We start from the raw sequence: 15807 nt of genomic DNA, 5'->3' as shown, positions 1-15807 counted from the left end.
CCTAGTACTCAGAAAGAGACTACGCCGACACAAAGAGAGCTCCCAGAGGAAAATAAACAACCCAATCTTAGATGAAAACCAAAGAGCCTTCTACAGAAGTATCGGACAAGACGGGAGAGACAGAAACGGACCATCCGAGCCGAAGACAATCGAGGAGTTCTGAGGCAACATATGGAGCAGTGGAGTAAAATATAACAGACAACTCCCTGGATAGAAACAGAATGGAAGAAAAGCAAGGACGTACAAGAGATGACGGAAAAGGAGATTACATTCGGGAGGAAGAAGTGCAACAGTCGATCAGGAAGTCCCAAAAGTGACGAAACCCATGAATTGACAACGTGCAGAACTACTGGTTCAAGAAGTTCACGTGCCTTGAGTGACCCGGGTTCAAGGGCATGGCTGCTGAATACGGTGTTGTTTCTTGTATTATCTCTACCTTGTGAACTCCTCTGACCCTGTGGTCGTCCCGGAGTATAAATAGAAAATTGATTTATTATTATTTAAGTTCACTTGCACACACAAGCAACTAGCAGAGCCGTTCACCCGAATGATACGTCACCCAGAGTTTCTTACTCAAGGTATCACGTATCTGAAGGCTAAAGACCAAGATACAAGAAACCCGGAGAAATACAAGTTAATCACCTGTCTCAAACGATGTATAAGTTCCTGACCAGCTGCATAACTAAGAAGATATCAGCAGAAAGGTTGCAAGTGGATGAGCAAAGGATGCAAGAACGCTTAACCATTGATGCCACAGTTATAGACATTAGCCTACAACAAGCTCCGCAACCTGTATACAGCCTACATCGATTACCACAAGGCCTTCGACTCCACGCCACATAGCTGGCTAATAGAGACACTGAAGATCTACAAAGTCAATCCGGCTTCCTTTGATAAAAAAAAAAACCTTGATGAAAAGAAAGTTGATCAAAGAAAGTGTACCGCATTACAAGTACGAACCCCAGGCCGTACCAGAGATCCCAACCCACAAGCTGTATTGGGACCGCGTCATAATAACGGACAAGACAATTCCGCACAACAGATGGGACATAACCCTTGTAAGACTACCTATCTGATTGACATAGCGGTGCCCAACACTGGCAACCTCCAGAAAACCCGAGGAAAATATCAGGACCTAAGACGGGAGATCAAAGAGATGTGGCATATGCAACGACCATCCCGGTCACCGTGTCAATCACCGGTATGGTGCCAAAAACCCTACATAACAGCCTAGCAACAATAGGTCTCCCTGAGAGCACCTACAAGGCAATCCAGAAGGTGGCAATCTTAAACACCTGTAGGATAGTCAGAGTTCCTCGACCAACAGTAACACCAAACATAACCACCCTGTGCACTCGGTACCAGTACTCGACACAGAATGGAAAATTAGGGAGAAATAATAAAATAATTTTTGTGGCTCTAGTGGACAAAAATGTCTTTTCACACGACATACACACGCTTTTTGATTAGACCGGGGTTCGAGCCCATGACCACCAAATACGGAGGATGCGGAAAGGTCAGGGAATGACTACCGCATATCCCCGGAGCAATATGGCCTTAGTTGCTAATGCTCCTAAAAAAAAAAAAAAAAAAAAAAATATATATATATATATAAAATAATAAATAAAATAAAAAATAACAACAACATGCATAGTATTTTTTGTTCAATCTCAATGATTGCCAGCATTAAGGTTCACATCAGAAAGATTCTCACTGTTAGCAAAAGCGTACATACATCGCGTGCAATCTTATACAATCACTCGATATTAAAGATATGCGCCTGTATTACATAATTCCTATTTGCACGTGGCAATAACTCCTGATGTTAAAGTTTCCGAAAATGACATCAAGTTGAGTTAATCCGAATTTTATGGAAAAGGTTAGCTGAGGAGGTAGGAAAATAGGCTGCCAGCAGCACCAACAATCCACGTTTGAGCTGCAATAAAAGCATCATTCTCCGACAAAACGATTTACAGCTTTGACTTAGGGAACGCGAATCAGTTTAAATAAATGTTAGACCTCACTGAAGTCATTGGATAACACCCGCTGTGATTGATAGGCTGAATTTATATGTAGGCGCCATCTTAATAAAATGAAAAAAATATATATATATTAGCATATTCTTCTTCCCTGTCTTCAGAGTAACAATGTTTGTAAGTTGATCAACTGATATTTAACAAAATTCACAATAAAGTCCAAAATATTTCGGCAAACAATCCCTTCATACAAGTAGCTGTTTTGGTTTTGTTTTCGTCAAAGAAAAAAATATAATAATAAAATAAATAAATAAAAAATAATAATAAAGCTATTTTCAGAAGGAAACAGATTTCTGTATGAATTTATATCAATAATATCATATGCTGTCCCTCAGGTTTCAGATATTGATATAAATGCTTGCATTTATAACAGAGAATCATTGTTTCTATAAGCAAAAGTTGAAATACGCGTATATTCCCAGTTAAAAGGTTTTGTTCTAATCATCCTTTTAAAAACGAAATACGAGTTGTATATGCATTTTCCGAGAGAAATTTTCATTATTTTATCTTCTATAACTAACGATCATACAAAGGATTTAATGGTGATAACTAATAAAAATATCAAATGTTAATAAAAATCCCAGAACAATTCAGTAGTCTGCTAAATTTTCATAAAATGATAATATATGGAAAAGAATGCATAGTTTATGATATTTGTTCATTTTTACCAAAGCTGCATTATCGAAACAAACAGCAGAAGGTTCAGTAACAATGCATCTATTATGAAAAAAGGTAGACATGCTTTTATTAAGTTGTTTACATTACATAATAAAATGTATAGCATTTCTTACCTTTTCCAACGTGAAATGTTTCCTTTCTGCCATCTTGTTGATAAACATGGATTATCTTGATATTTCCATTTTTTAACATAACGTAAAACTGAAATTTGGGTGAACATCCGTGATACATAAGCAAGCCATTTGTTCTGTCTGTTCTGGAAATAATTACGACTGCATATTAATATCATCCAACTATTCTCAATACTTAATTATGAGGGCGAGTCAAAATAAAATGAGACTGACATTTTAAATTTAAACCATATACTTCAGCGGTTGTTAATTTAGGGACTATACTAATAGGACAACTGACTGAGCTATATAATGTAAGGAGTGAGCAGGATCAGTGTCCTACGTGTATAAGTATAGTTAATCATCTTTTTACAACAGAGAGCGTTTCTCCTGCAGAAATTCATTGACGTGTGAGAAAGACTTAGATAGACTTAAGTCACGCCAGTAAGTGTACAGACGAGCAATTCATTAAAGTTAAGGAAGGAAACTGTGGAAAACCACCTTTCCTAGCACATCACACAGTTATTAAGAAAATGTTCCCTTCTTAAGCAATGTCAAAGGGGCGGATCGATGTACAATATTACAGTTGATGGCATAGCCAGAAGATGGCTGTCAATCGGGGACCTTACTGACTGTCGTACAGGAATGTTTTTACGAAGTGAGTTCCCAAGATATCTCAAACGATCTACTTCAACGAAGCCCAGTGACCATGTTTGAGAATGCGATTGTAACTGCAGCACCCAACTTATTATGAAGAAGTTGACTTCTTGGATTGCACAGTGACTATGGGTGAGAATGGTACAGGAACTTTGAACCAGGACGCAAGTACACAGCACGCAGTAGCCGAAGAAATTAAAGACTTCAAAAGGACTTTCAGCTCACGCTGTTCTTCATGCGTAGATATGATACAGTCAACTCACAGAAATAACGGCCCTCAAAAATGTTTGTTTGTTATTTGGTTTTTAGGAGCATTAGCAACTAAGGCCATATTGCTCCGGGATATGCGGTGGTCATTCCCTGACCTTTCCGCATTCTCCGTATTTGGTGGTGACGGGCTCGAACCCCGGTCTAATCAAGAAGCGTGTGCTATGCACTGCTGCTCCTTCCCACCTGGCTAGGGAGGCGCCATAACCCTCAAAAATGAGTTACACAGTGCCGTAAAAAAAAAAAAAAAAAAAAACAGTAGACGTTTGACTAGTAATGCTATTACGGTGTCACAGCATTACAAGACACGAGAGACCACACCCTATGGCAACCATCCGGATACTGCTTCAGAAGTGATTGGACATCCTGCATACAGGCTGGACTTGGCACCTTGCGATTTTCATGTTTCGGGAAGACTAAAAAAAATTCTGGCAGTGTTCTGGTGTTGCGAATCTTTGAGAGAGAGAGAGAGAGAGAGAGAGAGAGACTCTTGTGTGATATAAAAAGAAAAATTTCTTTTTAAAATAGCAAAATTCATTAAACAAACCTCTATTTCTGTTAGGTAAAGAGGAAATGATATTGCCTAAATTTCTCTGTTTTAAACTGGTGTAAAATAAAATGTTCTCGGAGTTTGACCAAACTGAAATAATTGATTGTTGGAACAAACGGGTCCATGTCAATTCGTTGTACGAGGCAATTTGGTGAATGACATTTCGCTGAAATGTCATTCACGACAATTAATGCCGTATTCACCGAATTGTCGTTAGCTACGACAATTCAGTATAATACAGAGATTAAAAATTAACAAAATCACTACTGAAGTAAAAGATTTAGGAAATAAGAGCAATTTTGGCCACTTAAATTCGGAATTTGGGAATTTAGAAAATAATATTTTATTTCCTAATTTCTACATTTTGTATAAAAGGATTCGCGCTCATTAGAAAATAGGCCTTGTGCGTCGGGTTGCATATCATCTGAGTTTCCATACACGACCGACTAACTTGTTAAAATAAATAAATTTTATATACATAAGATAAAAGCGTTAAAATACAACAAGATAAGTGTTAAAATACATAGAAGCTTTCAAGGCGAAGTGCCTCTTCATCAGCTAGTCGGTGAATGGTGTACTTCAGTATATATTGATGGTTACAATAGAAAAATCAGCTGGGCATGATCATGTATCACGAGTCCGGTGTCGGTAGAACAGAATTACGTAAGCGTGATGACCGTCAGCACTCATCGCACTGCAATACATTCTATAATAGGGCGTAATTCACGCTCATCCTTTTCATGGGAGGGTTGCAAAGAGAGCACGTGTCTATTTTAGTGACTCCGTCCATATTGTAACACCTCTAATCTAGATAAGATTATTTACTAATTTTTTTAACATAGCATAGGACTCAGTTGAATCGTATGCTTTTTCCTGGAGCATGAATTGATTGAGGGTTGGGAAGCTAGAATAAAATTATGGGCGCAGAAACCAGGTGATACGAACAGAAATGAAGATTATCACTGTGAAAGTTGTTAAAGTCATACGCTGTTTTAGTAACATGGACTGGTTGACAGTTGTGAAGAAATTCATTTACATAGAAAAGGATCGTTTATGAAGATCGGTTTCTTTTTCTTTTATGGATTTGTGAGGATTGGGAACTTGCAAGAAATTTATTAATCGTTATTAATATATTAATTCTTCTTTTTTCTTTATTAAAAGAGTGCCCAAATTCACCCAAAGAATTCCCCGAATCATCATCGTATTCACCGAATTATCAGAGTCACCAATTATTGAGTTTCACCAAATTGCCTCACACACCGAACTGTCACGAGTGAATTGTAAAATTAATAAATATTGTGACAGGAAACACATTACATTACACATTAAGTAACATGGGCCTATAATGATTTTTAGTTTAGCTAATTACGTGTCCTTTAGCAACTTGTGCATGCCGTTTCAAAAATGAACTATCACGTACGCACTCTTTTTTTGCAAAAGTGTCACTCTTTTAGTTATCAGAATAATTTTTGAAATTTTTTTGCTTTTATTTTTCCCTCTCAGTTTTAGGATTAGTATTAAAATGGCATGATGATGATGCAAGAATGCAACTCAATTGTGCATCTGCCAAACAAAATCTCTCATGTTATCCCCAGTGGCAAAATGGGCCTGTCCAAGTTCTCTTTGCATTTTGCCATTCGAAAGATTTTATAGTTGTGCCCTTTGGTTCTGGTTCTTGTCTCATTCATCAGCGAGAATTCTCCCCCTTTTTCATTTTTCTAATCCCTTCCATGGTTCAAGAAAATCCTCTCTAAGGCGTCTAACTATCTAAGCTCTAGGGACGAGCGCTCTTCCCCAATCCAGTCGTCCTTCTCTGCAGCTATTCTAAAAGCTCTATATTTTTCTTTAAAAGTGGCCTTCACTGTCTTATATGACTACAGACCAATTTCTGTAGGATGCACTTTTCTCAAAATCTTGGAAAAAGCCATACTTCCTGCTCTCATCCATCACATGTTCGGCCACAAACCTCTATACCTCCATAGTGTACTACCTGGACGTTCCACGATCACCAACCTCTTGGACACACTGTTCAGAATTGAAAGTACCTTAAGCAACAAAGAGCAACTGGATATTGTGTTTCTCGACATTAAGGCGGCCTTTGACAATCTGTCCACCCATGCATTATGTACTATACTGTGCAACTATTTCAAAATCTCTGGCAACATCTTAGTTCTCCTTAGGAAACTCCTTCAGTCCAGGATCCTATGGATCAGAAATCAAAACCATAATCACCACATTCTCTGCTCCAGAGGGCTCCCCCAAGGGGGCGTTCTCTCTGCCGCCCTCTTCGCCGCATCTTTAGAACCCTTCCTATCAAACCGTAATAATTTTACCACCTACGCAGATGATATTAAGTTCTTCGTCATCACAAAATGCCCCCAGTCTCTCCAGTCTATTACTGTGAGCTCCAACCGACAGCTACATGAACTGGAAAACTACCTTCATGCGATTGGGCTCTCCATTAATAAAGAGAAAACTGCACAACTCTCTATCACCAAGAGGAAAAATACCAACGATGTGGACGTCATTATTGCGAATTCTCCAGTTAAAAAAGTCACCCAACATAAAGATTTGGGTATCATCTGGGACAAAGACCTCACCTTCTTGCCTCACTTTAATGCCACTCGAACGAAAACATATTCGGCTTTATGGGCAGTAAAACAAGAGATCTCCAACTTCCATAACCCGGACCTTATCATCAAATACATTCTTCGTTGTATCTTCCCAATTCCATTATATGCCTCGACTATATGGTCCTCAGCACCCTCATCATACCAAGCCAGGTTCCTCTCCCTGGAATTCTGGATCTTGAAATGGCTAAATAGGGTTGCCGGGCTAACACCTACAATCTCAAAATCTGTTCTGGTCACCAATCTTAATACGCTTCCTTGGAGGTATCACATCATCTCTAGGAACCTTCTTACCCTCTCTCAGCTACTATCCGGAAAACTGAGGTCACCCGATATTTGGGATATCATCGCCAGACCGTCCGACAGGAGAAGATGCCAGTCCAACACCTCTCCATACAGATCGAAGCTGCGTAGCATGTCCTCCTTGGACAACATGTTTCCACACAACTCCTTCCAAATATTTAACAGATTAGCCATAGACGCTGAGAAACTTTGCAAGGACAGAACCTACAGATCTTCCATTCTTGCAGACATGTATGCCTTAGTCATGCTCTAGGTGGACTCTCTGTGATACCGCAATATCCACGCTTCGATGTATCCGGATGCACTTTTATTTGTTGTAACTTTATGTTTTTGTACTTGTTGTAACTTTATGTTTTTGTACTTGTTGTAACTTTATGTTTTTGTACTTGTTGTAACTTTGTGTTTTTGTATTTGTTATAACTTTATGTTTTTGTATCTTCACCAGTGGCTGTTTAAGGCCGTATATTGTATCTGGCTCTGTATGCAATGCATATGTCTGTATTTTATGTTCTTTCTCTGTATATAACTCATGTCCTCTAGCTGCATAGCTGTAAAAGGACATTTCTTCGGAAATAAATTGATATTAATAATAATAATAATAATATGGTGGGATAATGACCTCCTTCACTCTACTCGCAAAATTCCGATAAATCATAGACTGTTAACGATGTGCCCTTCTCGCAGCCAGTTTACATTGCATGTTGAACTTCACATATGTCCGTATCGTAATCCTCAGGTCTTTCTCATCCTGAACATAGTTTAATTCCTGTTCCCCTAATTTATAAACTACTCCTGAATTTGTGTTCCCTCAAATGCGATACTTTGCATATGGAATCAATAAACTTTAGTTGCTATTCTTCAGTCTACACTTGCAGTCAATCAAAATCCTTTTGACTAACTTTTGAAGCAGCATAGCCTGGTTCTGATCGTTAACCACCCTTATTGGGTGGTTAACCCACAAATTACCTGAATGTCATTAGGGAAAATTTTGTGCCTTTTTTGTGAAGTTAACGTGGATGGCAACTGAGTTCAATAAGGAGGGTGAAAAGAACCCATGATGCACGAGTTGCTCTGAATTTCCTGAATGAAATTGACTACAGGATGGCCTCAGGAGAATCCACAAACCATTTCTGCAGTGAAAAGAACGATTGAAGATGAAATTTTTTTTTTTTTTTTTCGTCAGATGAGGTTGCGAATACGTTCTTCAACAACACTCTTACTGCAGCACATTACTGATAAACGTGGAGGACACATTAAACATGCTAATCTGAAATGTTAATTGACATGTTCAAGTGTTAATTTCTGTTTCTAAGTAATATTTTACGTTGTTCAGATGAATAACAGGTATGATGAATAAAAATTCACCATATACGTTACCCAAAGACTAGTATGTCACTTAGATGCAACACTGTTATTCATTATGCTACTTCATTTAAAAATAAGATAGCGACAGTAGTGAGTCATCTTATAAGTGGTCCACTAGCTTTTCGGTGATTTCAATTGTCTGAAAGCAGAGCAATGCCCAGACAACTCATGGTACAGGCGTTCTTTTGTAAGTGCTAAGACCATTGCAATATTTACTGTATTTTTCGAACTTACAGAAGTTGAAAATTTCTCATTTGTCTGTAATGAAAGTTCACCAGGGGATTGATCGAAATGTATTGGCTATGTCTGCTTAAATTCTGCTATTGAAGCAATCTTCTCAGATTAAGAACAGTGCCCCATAGCAACAGAAACTGCCTTCAAAACGAGTTTTCCTGGTGCTGCACTACTTCAAAATACATTTATTTGAAAGTAGTGTAATCAGCCTTATACATATTGCCAAAAGTTTATTCTGCTATGTGGTAATTATTTCATCTTTTAAAATAAATGAGAGATGCCCTTTTTTTTTTTTAATTAGCGCAATATTAGGACAGCTCGTGATGAAGACGGAATTTTTTCCGAATGCGAACATTAACACAGCTTAATTAGTTAAGCAGTTTAAATCCTGCTATCCGAAAAAAAAAAAATAATAATAATAATAAATAAATAATAAAAAAAAAAAGCCAGGATAAATCTCCTGAATTTATATTAATTAATGTTATAATTAACGTAATTTTAGCTTCATTTGTTCAATAATTAGTTAAATAATTGTATATTTCATATATGTAACTATTATTTTTTAATTCTGTCATGGAAATACAAAACAGTATGTTTATTTATAACATCATTATGAGCCATTTTTCCCTGAATGTGAGTGTAATTTAAAATCTGCTAGCCGAAAAAATATGCGTATTAAAAATCGCCCAACTGTGTTTACTTATGTATTAACTACCAAAGCTTGCGATATTAAATATTAGAAGCTAATTCCCTACTGCAATTTCGACAATTTACAAATGTAATCAATTACACCAAGAATAAATAATGCATAATATCCTTTGACCAATTCTAACCTTCTCTCTGATTGGTTAGTTGCATTTTTCGCAGTCACCCATTCGACATTTCCCTCCAAATCTCGTGCCGGATTTTTATAGCTCATAAAACAATGGCTAACAAACATAATTATAATCCACACCTAGGGGAGCTCCTAGGTGTGTTGAGGGCGCAATGCGCACAGACGTACAAACTATGGGGAAGACGAGGGTGATATACACGATCTTTATTTTTAATATCCGACAGGTTGCAAAAACTAATCTCGCACACCCTAGAATGAAATCTCAAGTGGCACTAAGCGTTCATTTAAGAAATTAATCCCCTCCCTCCTTCATCACGTACACTTTACAGGCCGGTTCTGCTTAGTTCTGTCATATAAGAATGATTTATTCAGATACTTAAATATATCAAAAAAAAAAAAATAATAATAATTTTACTAATTCTAACATCCTCTTTCCAAATCAAGGCGAAGGAAGCATGGAATGCCTCCTCCTCGTTGCAACGCATGCATACAACTATACAGTACTGTACTTGTAATTATCGCACAGAAACACACACACTCATAAAATGCACTTCATGTATGTACTTCCATCTTTACAGTTTATAAACTTACTTAAATTTAAATGAAATATATCTGTCATCTGATAACGGCCAGACTGGTTCCATTCTGATGTATGAATGTGGATCTAAGAAAGAATACATCTGTGTTGATGACAATGGTGCGGAGCAGGAATTAGATATTCGAAGAAGGACAAAAACGGCAACGAAAACGAAATCCATTGCTCCTTTCCTGTGGTGAAGTCTGCTGAATCTACAAAAAAAAAAAAAAAAAAAAAAAAAGCAATAAAAATTAATGAACATTATTTACTGTAGAACTGAATGTACTGTTTAAAGCAGGTAAGAGAAACAGCACAAAATACGTAAAATTACAAATCTATTCAAAATATACTGCGCACTGCTTTGAGATTGAAAGGAATAATTTTAGTGGCGATTCATGTGCAAAAGTAGTCCATGTTTTTCCTTACAGTGCAGTGGTTTCACCAGTCGTCATTTGTTTAAGTTTGAATTCGAATCCAGTCGGAGACCGGAAGAAGTCTTAAAGGTCTTTTCAATTCAGCTGTAGTTTACCGATCTCAGACGCAGGGAGTAGGGTTTTGTCTGGGTTATTCTGGAATTTTCAGGCCATACAAGCATGCAATTCGGCCAATGAACACACACTTTCACAGACATAATACATACAGTGAAATATGATCAAGATACTATAGTGCGCAATACAAATCATAATAACGAAAGTATTTTGAAAAGTAACTGACAAAGGAGACAAGATCGTCTCATCTCAGAAAGATTTGGCAGACCTTCATAAGTGCCTCTAAAATCACTTCTTTTAACCTCAACGTACTTCAGTAAATGAAAGTAACGTATAAATTTTCTACTTGTAATTAGCGCGGAAACAGTCAATGATAACAGTAGGGATGGCAGTGGTCCTGGGATAAAATCATTCTTCTCTCTTTCGGTGATTCTCTCTCTTTCTCAATTTTTTTTTTTTTTTTTTGGCTGGCGCAGCATAAGCCTCAGGTTTCCTTGCACCATATGGCTAATAGTAATAATAATAATAATAATAAATGTACAGAAATATGTACGCATAATACGTGATTGAGCAAGTACTCCATAACCAAGGCTATACGGCCCGTTATCTGTTGTCCGGATATAACGGCTGCAACAAAACAGCTGCAATGAAAATGTCTCGGCCTCGACTATAAAAGGAGATTTATATACCCTCGCTAAGCGATGGGACTTATTACATTCCACTTATTGTTCTATTTGGTACGATATTGACAAGAACTTTTCATTTTGAGCGAGAGAATCAGTGTTCTCATTTAAAATGAACAGACGAAGTATTTAAGACAAACATGTGAAATCACAGACGACCGATTTAATGTAGATTTTGGTAGTCGGTGGGGGGGAAAGACTTGGGGTTACACATTCTTAAGAGAGCCTAAAAATGCGTACCAGTGAAGCGTACCGTTGATCTATGATTAAGGTAACATTAGATTAACGGTAATTACATTGGTCCGAGGGGCCCCTGCGACCTTGGTTCCTTGTGAACTTCGCCACTGCATCCCAGTAAATTCAGCATAGGCGCAGGATGATCAGAAATAATTAACTGGTGGCTTAATCATCAATAGCATTTATGTATGCTTATTCCGTGCTATTGAAAAGGGGACTAATAAATTTTCTTGAGGGTCAATTATGATTCGCATTACCAAATCATTTAGGAAGTTACATTCAAAGGACTTTTTTGTCTCATAAATACAAAGTTGTCACGCAACGCTCTGGAACTTCTCTCAGACACAAATTCTAAGTTTTGTGGAAATTTTTGCCTTGTAGTGCTTTAGTACTATTTCTCCTATCCCGTCAAAGCTTTGTGCTTTGATAATCTCTCAAATACAGAATGGCTAGCAGGCGTGAAACAAGGATTTATTTATTTATTTATTTTTTTTTTTTGAGCACTTACCGAAGTAATGCAGATCACGAAAAGTCTCTGGCAAAGAATGCAAAGGTTGGAGCCGCTGCTTTGCCCCAGAGAGAGTTGCTTTCTCGAACTAACAACTAATAATATTCTCGCATCCCTTTCGAAATTCATCTGGCTCTTATTAGCCCACCCTCCACCCAATTGCCTCTGAATCAATCCTTTGAAAAGTTGTTCAGCTGTTTTTTTTTTTTTTTTTCTTCTTCTTTTGATCCAGTCCTTTGTTGGTGAGGAGAGAGGGTTATAAAGTGGAATTACAGCTGTAGCGAGTACAGCATTTATGAGCTGTTTCTTATAGAGCAGTGCAGGGTCAGTTACGTCCAGGAAAATCGATGTAACTAAATATAAATATTAAGAAATGCATATAACAATTATATTATACAAAGCAGGAGACGCCATATTGGATTTTGTTTTGTTTTTTTAAGAATACACGGGAGAATACTGCTAATAAATTAATAACAAAAATATTTATTGATAATAACAATTATTACATCGTCAAATCGATGTTAAACAGAAACGGAAATTTTAATGTTTTGTTTATACTCCAGTATGACCACTACATTAGAGCAATTTACAATTAATTACTTTGACAATGAATATAATCGATAACCGTATTTGGCAGTCACACGAAACTGTTCGAAGCGCGTGTGATTCTGCACCTTCGGCTTCGTCGAGCCTGACTTCCACATAATCTACCCTTAAAAACGCCGCCGAAATATTCGAATGCTAAAACACCTCTAAAAAAAATCCCAAGGAGATGCGACGCAACCCTACCATGGCCTTCTCTTTAGAAGCAATGAAACGCTAAACGTTTGGATTTTAATTTGCATACCAGCAGGACCGTCATAAGGGGTGAGCCAACGTGGCATTGGCTCAGGGCACCGAAGTTAGGGGGGAAGCAAAAATCGAAAGAGCAACAAAAAAAAAAAAAAAATTCACTCTCTATCAACAAGAAACAGGTGAATAGTTTAAAAAAAGGAAGTTTGTTTGTTTGTTATTTGGTATTTAGGAGCATTAGCAACTAAGGCCATATTGCTCCGACTAAAAAAGGAAGACTGTATAGGCAATTAGGGTCAGAATTTTTGACCAAAATTTCGAGTAAAATAAACATCACAAGCAAAACCCTCTAAGACGGTGTTTCCCAACCTTTTTTTTACCATGCCCCACCTAAGTCTTTCTAAAATTCTGATGCCCCCTATGTAACGTTGATAAACACCGATATACATATTTTTTATATTCAAAAATTGAATTATTCCCTAAATGAAGCTTAATTACAACTTGTTCACGACACAAGACTTAGGTTTTAGGAAGAAATCATTAGGAAATTATTAAGAAAAAAATAGTAAGTAAATTTTCAAAACATATAATAGACATTGTGATATCCAGTCGGTTTCTTTTCTTTAGTAACAAATCATTTATGGCACTAAATCCACATTCAGCTAAATATGAAGATGGAAACGGTAACAATAGCTCTCTTGCAAAGTTGGTTGAATTTGGGTATTTAATTTCTGTTTCATCACAAAGCCATGCCATCGCTTCTTTTATATTGAATAAAGTTTTAACTGACTCATCATTTTGCATTTCTGTGAATTCTTCTTGGTACTGCATTGATACATCAGACAAATCCGCTAACATTGGTTGCATCATCCAGGTTGGAAAATCAATTTGTTTTAAATCAAAAAAAACCTTTCTTTTAAATCATCGGACAGAATTTTCAGATGATCAACAATAACAAATACAGCGGTATCAGTCACTTCACATTTTTGCAGACAACGAAACTTTTCAAACTTTTTTTAAAAATATATTTTTGACATAATTTAATAAATGTAATGAAACCAAATGTCTTCGCTTTTGCATCGACGAGAGTTTTATTTGTTCCTTGAAGTTGTTTATTTAATATATTTAGTTTTTCAAAGATATCGGCTAAATAACTCACAAATGCTTTACCATCGACTGTTAACAGATGCTTCATTTTAGGTTTGTCACTTAAAAAGTCACTAATAGTATCAAATAGTTCCATAAATCTTTTCAAGCAGTTCCCTTTCGAGAGCCACCTTACTTCAGTGTGAAGTAAAAGTCTCACATGGTCTTCATTTTGTTCTTCACAAAAAAGCTTGAAGAGACAAGGTTTCCCTATGAATAACACAATGCACAAGAAGCATTTCTGGATTCTCATCTTTCATCAATTTTAAGCAGCCATTTTTCTTGCCCATCATATTAGGAGCACCATCTGCAGCGCAAGATGTTATATTTTTCATTGGTATATTATTGTCATCTAAGTAATTTTTTAGCTTATTATATATATCTTTGGAGGTAGTGGTGCTCTCTAATGATTTACAGAATAACATTTCTTCAGCAAAATTACCTTTATCAATATATCTTACATAAGTTATCAGTACGGCTTCACTGTCTCTCAAAGTTGAGTCATCCATTTGCACTGAGAATTTTCTTGTTTTCAGCTTTCCAACAAGTTGTATTTCAATATCTTCACTCATTTCATCTATCCTTCCGCTAACAGTATTGTTATTGAGTGGCATAGCTTTCACGTCTTTGTCATCTTTTTCCAGAACTGTTTTAAGAAATGCTGATATTGATGGTTTGATTAAATTCTCTCCTATAGTATGATTTTTCCCAGATTTAGCAATGAGTAAAGAAATTTCATAACTAGCCTCAAGAGTACGATTGACAGTTGCAGTATGAGCAATAAACAGAGACTTTACCAACAATTCTTCTTTTGTACAAGTTAAGTCATAGTAGGCGGTTGTTTTAAACTCTAGACGAGCAATTTTTGAATTGCCCCCCTGAACAATCAAATTTCCCCCATGTGGGGCGTGGGACCCACGTTGGGAAACACCGCTCTAAGAGGTCAATCTGAACGTGTCACAAGCTGTTCCTCTGCTTTCAAACTCGATCGAATTGATAATAAAAACAAGACGAAATTGGAACGAAGAGAAGGAAAATTTCGGTTGACTTTTTCAACATTTTTAGATAGTGCAATTAGACAGTCATTGAAATTCAGTAAAAAGATCAATTATAATATGAAGTTAGAAATTCTGCGCACAGATGGCGATCAGAATGTAATCTCCATCGTCGATTTATAAGAAGAATTAAAATATTTGCGAAACCACTTTGAAGGCCATTATTCTCATTTAAAATCTTGCAATTCACTTGTTCGGACAATTGGAGGTATCATTGGCAAACAGTAACGAATGGGCCTGGAGTACTGGGGTCCATAGTTTATAATATACACGTAAGTTAGTTATAATCCAGTTTAATACAAATATATACTAACAAAAATCAGTAGCTTTCGAGACGCGTGTCTCTTTGTCAACTGACAAATTAAATACAATACAACGAGCTGAGTGAGGCTCGTTGTATTGTATTTAATTTTGTATTTAATTTGTCAGTTGACAAAGAGACACGCGTCTCGAAAGCTACTGATTTTTGTTAGTATATATTTGTATTAAACTGGATTATAACTAACTTACGTGTATATTATTGGCAAATATTTTCGTGCCCCTGAAGACCTACATACCTTCCGTTGCACCGTCATACAAGGTCGACTGGATGGGTTGGGAACTTATCAATTGAACATGCTGTCGCTAAAGATTTCGACCTGAGCAGCTGTTAAAGC

The 15807-nt window shown here is 36.8% G+C and overlaps 1 protein-coding gene across 1 annotated transcript in view; it reads right to left on the bottom strand.

The window, feature by feature from the left end:
* The window catches only part of LOC150081798 (axotactin-like), a 638696-nt gene that overhangs the window by 597895 nt on the left and 24994 nt on the right, over positions 1 to 15807 (bottom strand). The window contains exons 2-3 of the mRNA XM_090378896.1: positions 10257 to 10454; positions 2828 to 2970 (exon numbers count right to left, since the gene is read on the bottom strand). Of these exons, the coding sequence (XP_090235022.1) occupies positions 2828 to 2970; positions 10257 to 10423 (310 nt within the window). The 5' untranslated portion in view covers positions 10424 to 10454. The remainder of the gene's footprint in view (positions 1 to 2827; positions 2971 to 10256; positions 10455 to 15807) is intronic.

Source organism: Mastigoproctus giganteus, chromosome 8 (genome assembly GCF_048544385.1).
Source record: "Mastigoproctus giganteus isolate SK-2022 chromosome 8, ASM4854438v1, whole genome shotgun sequence".
NCBI lineage: Eukaryota > Metazoa > Arthropoda > Arachnida > Uropygi > Thelyphonidae > Mastigoproctus > Mastigoproctus giganteus.
Note: the sequence above shows the minus strand (reverse complement) of the source record. Positions and strands in the feature narration are given on the sequence as shown.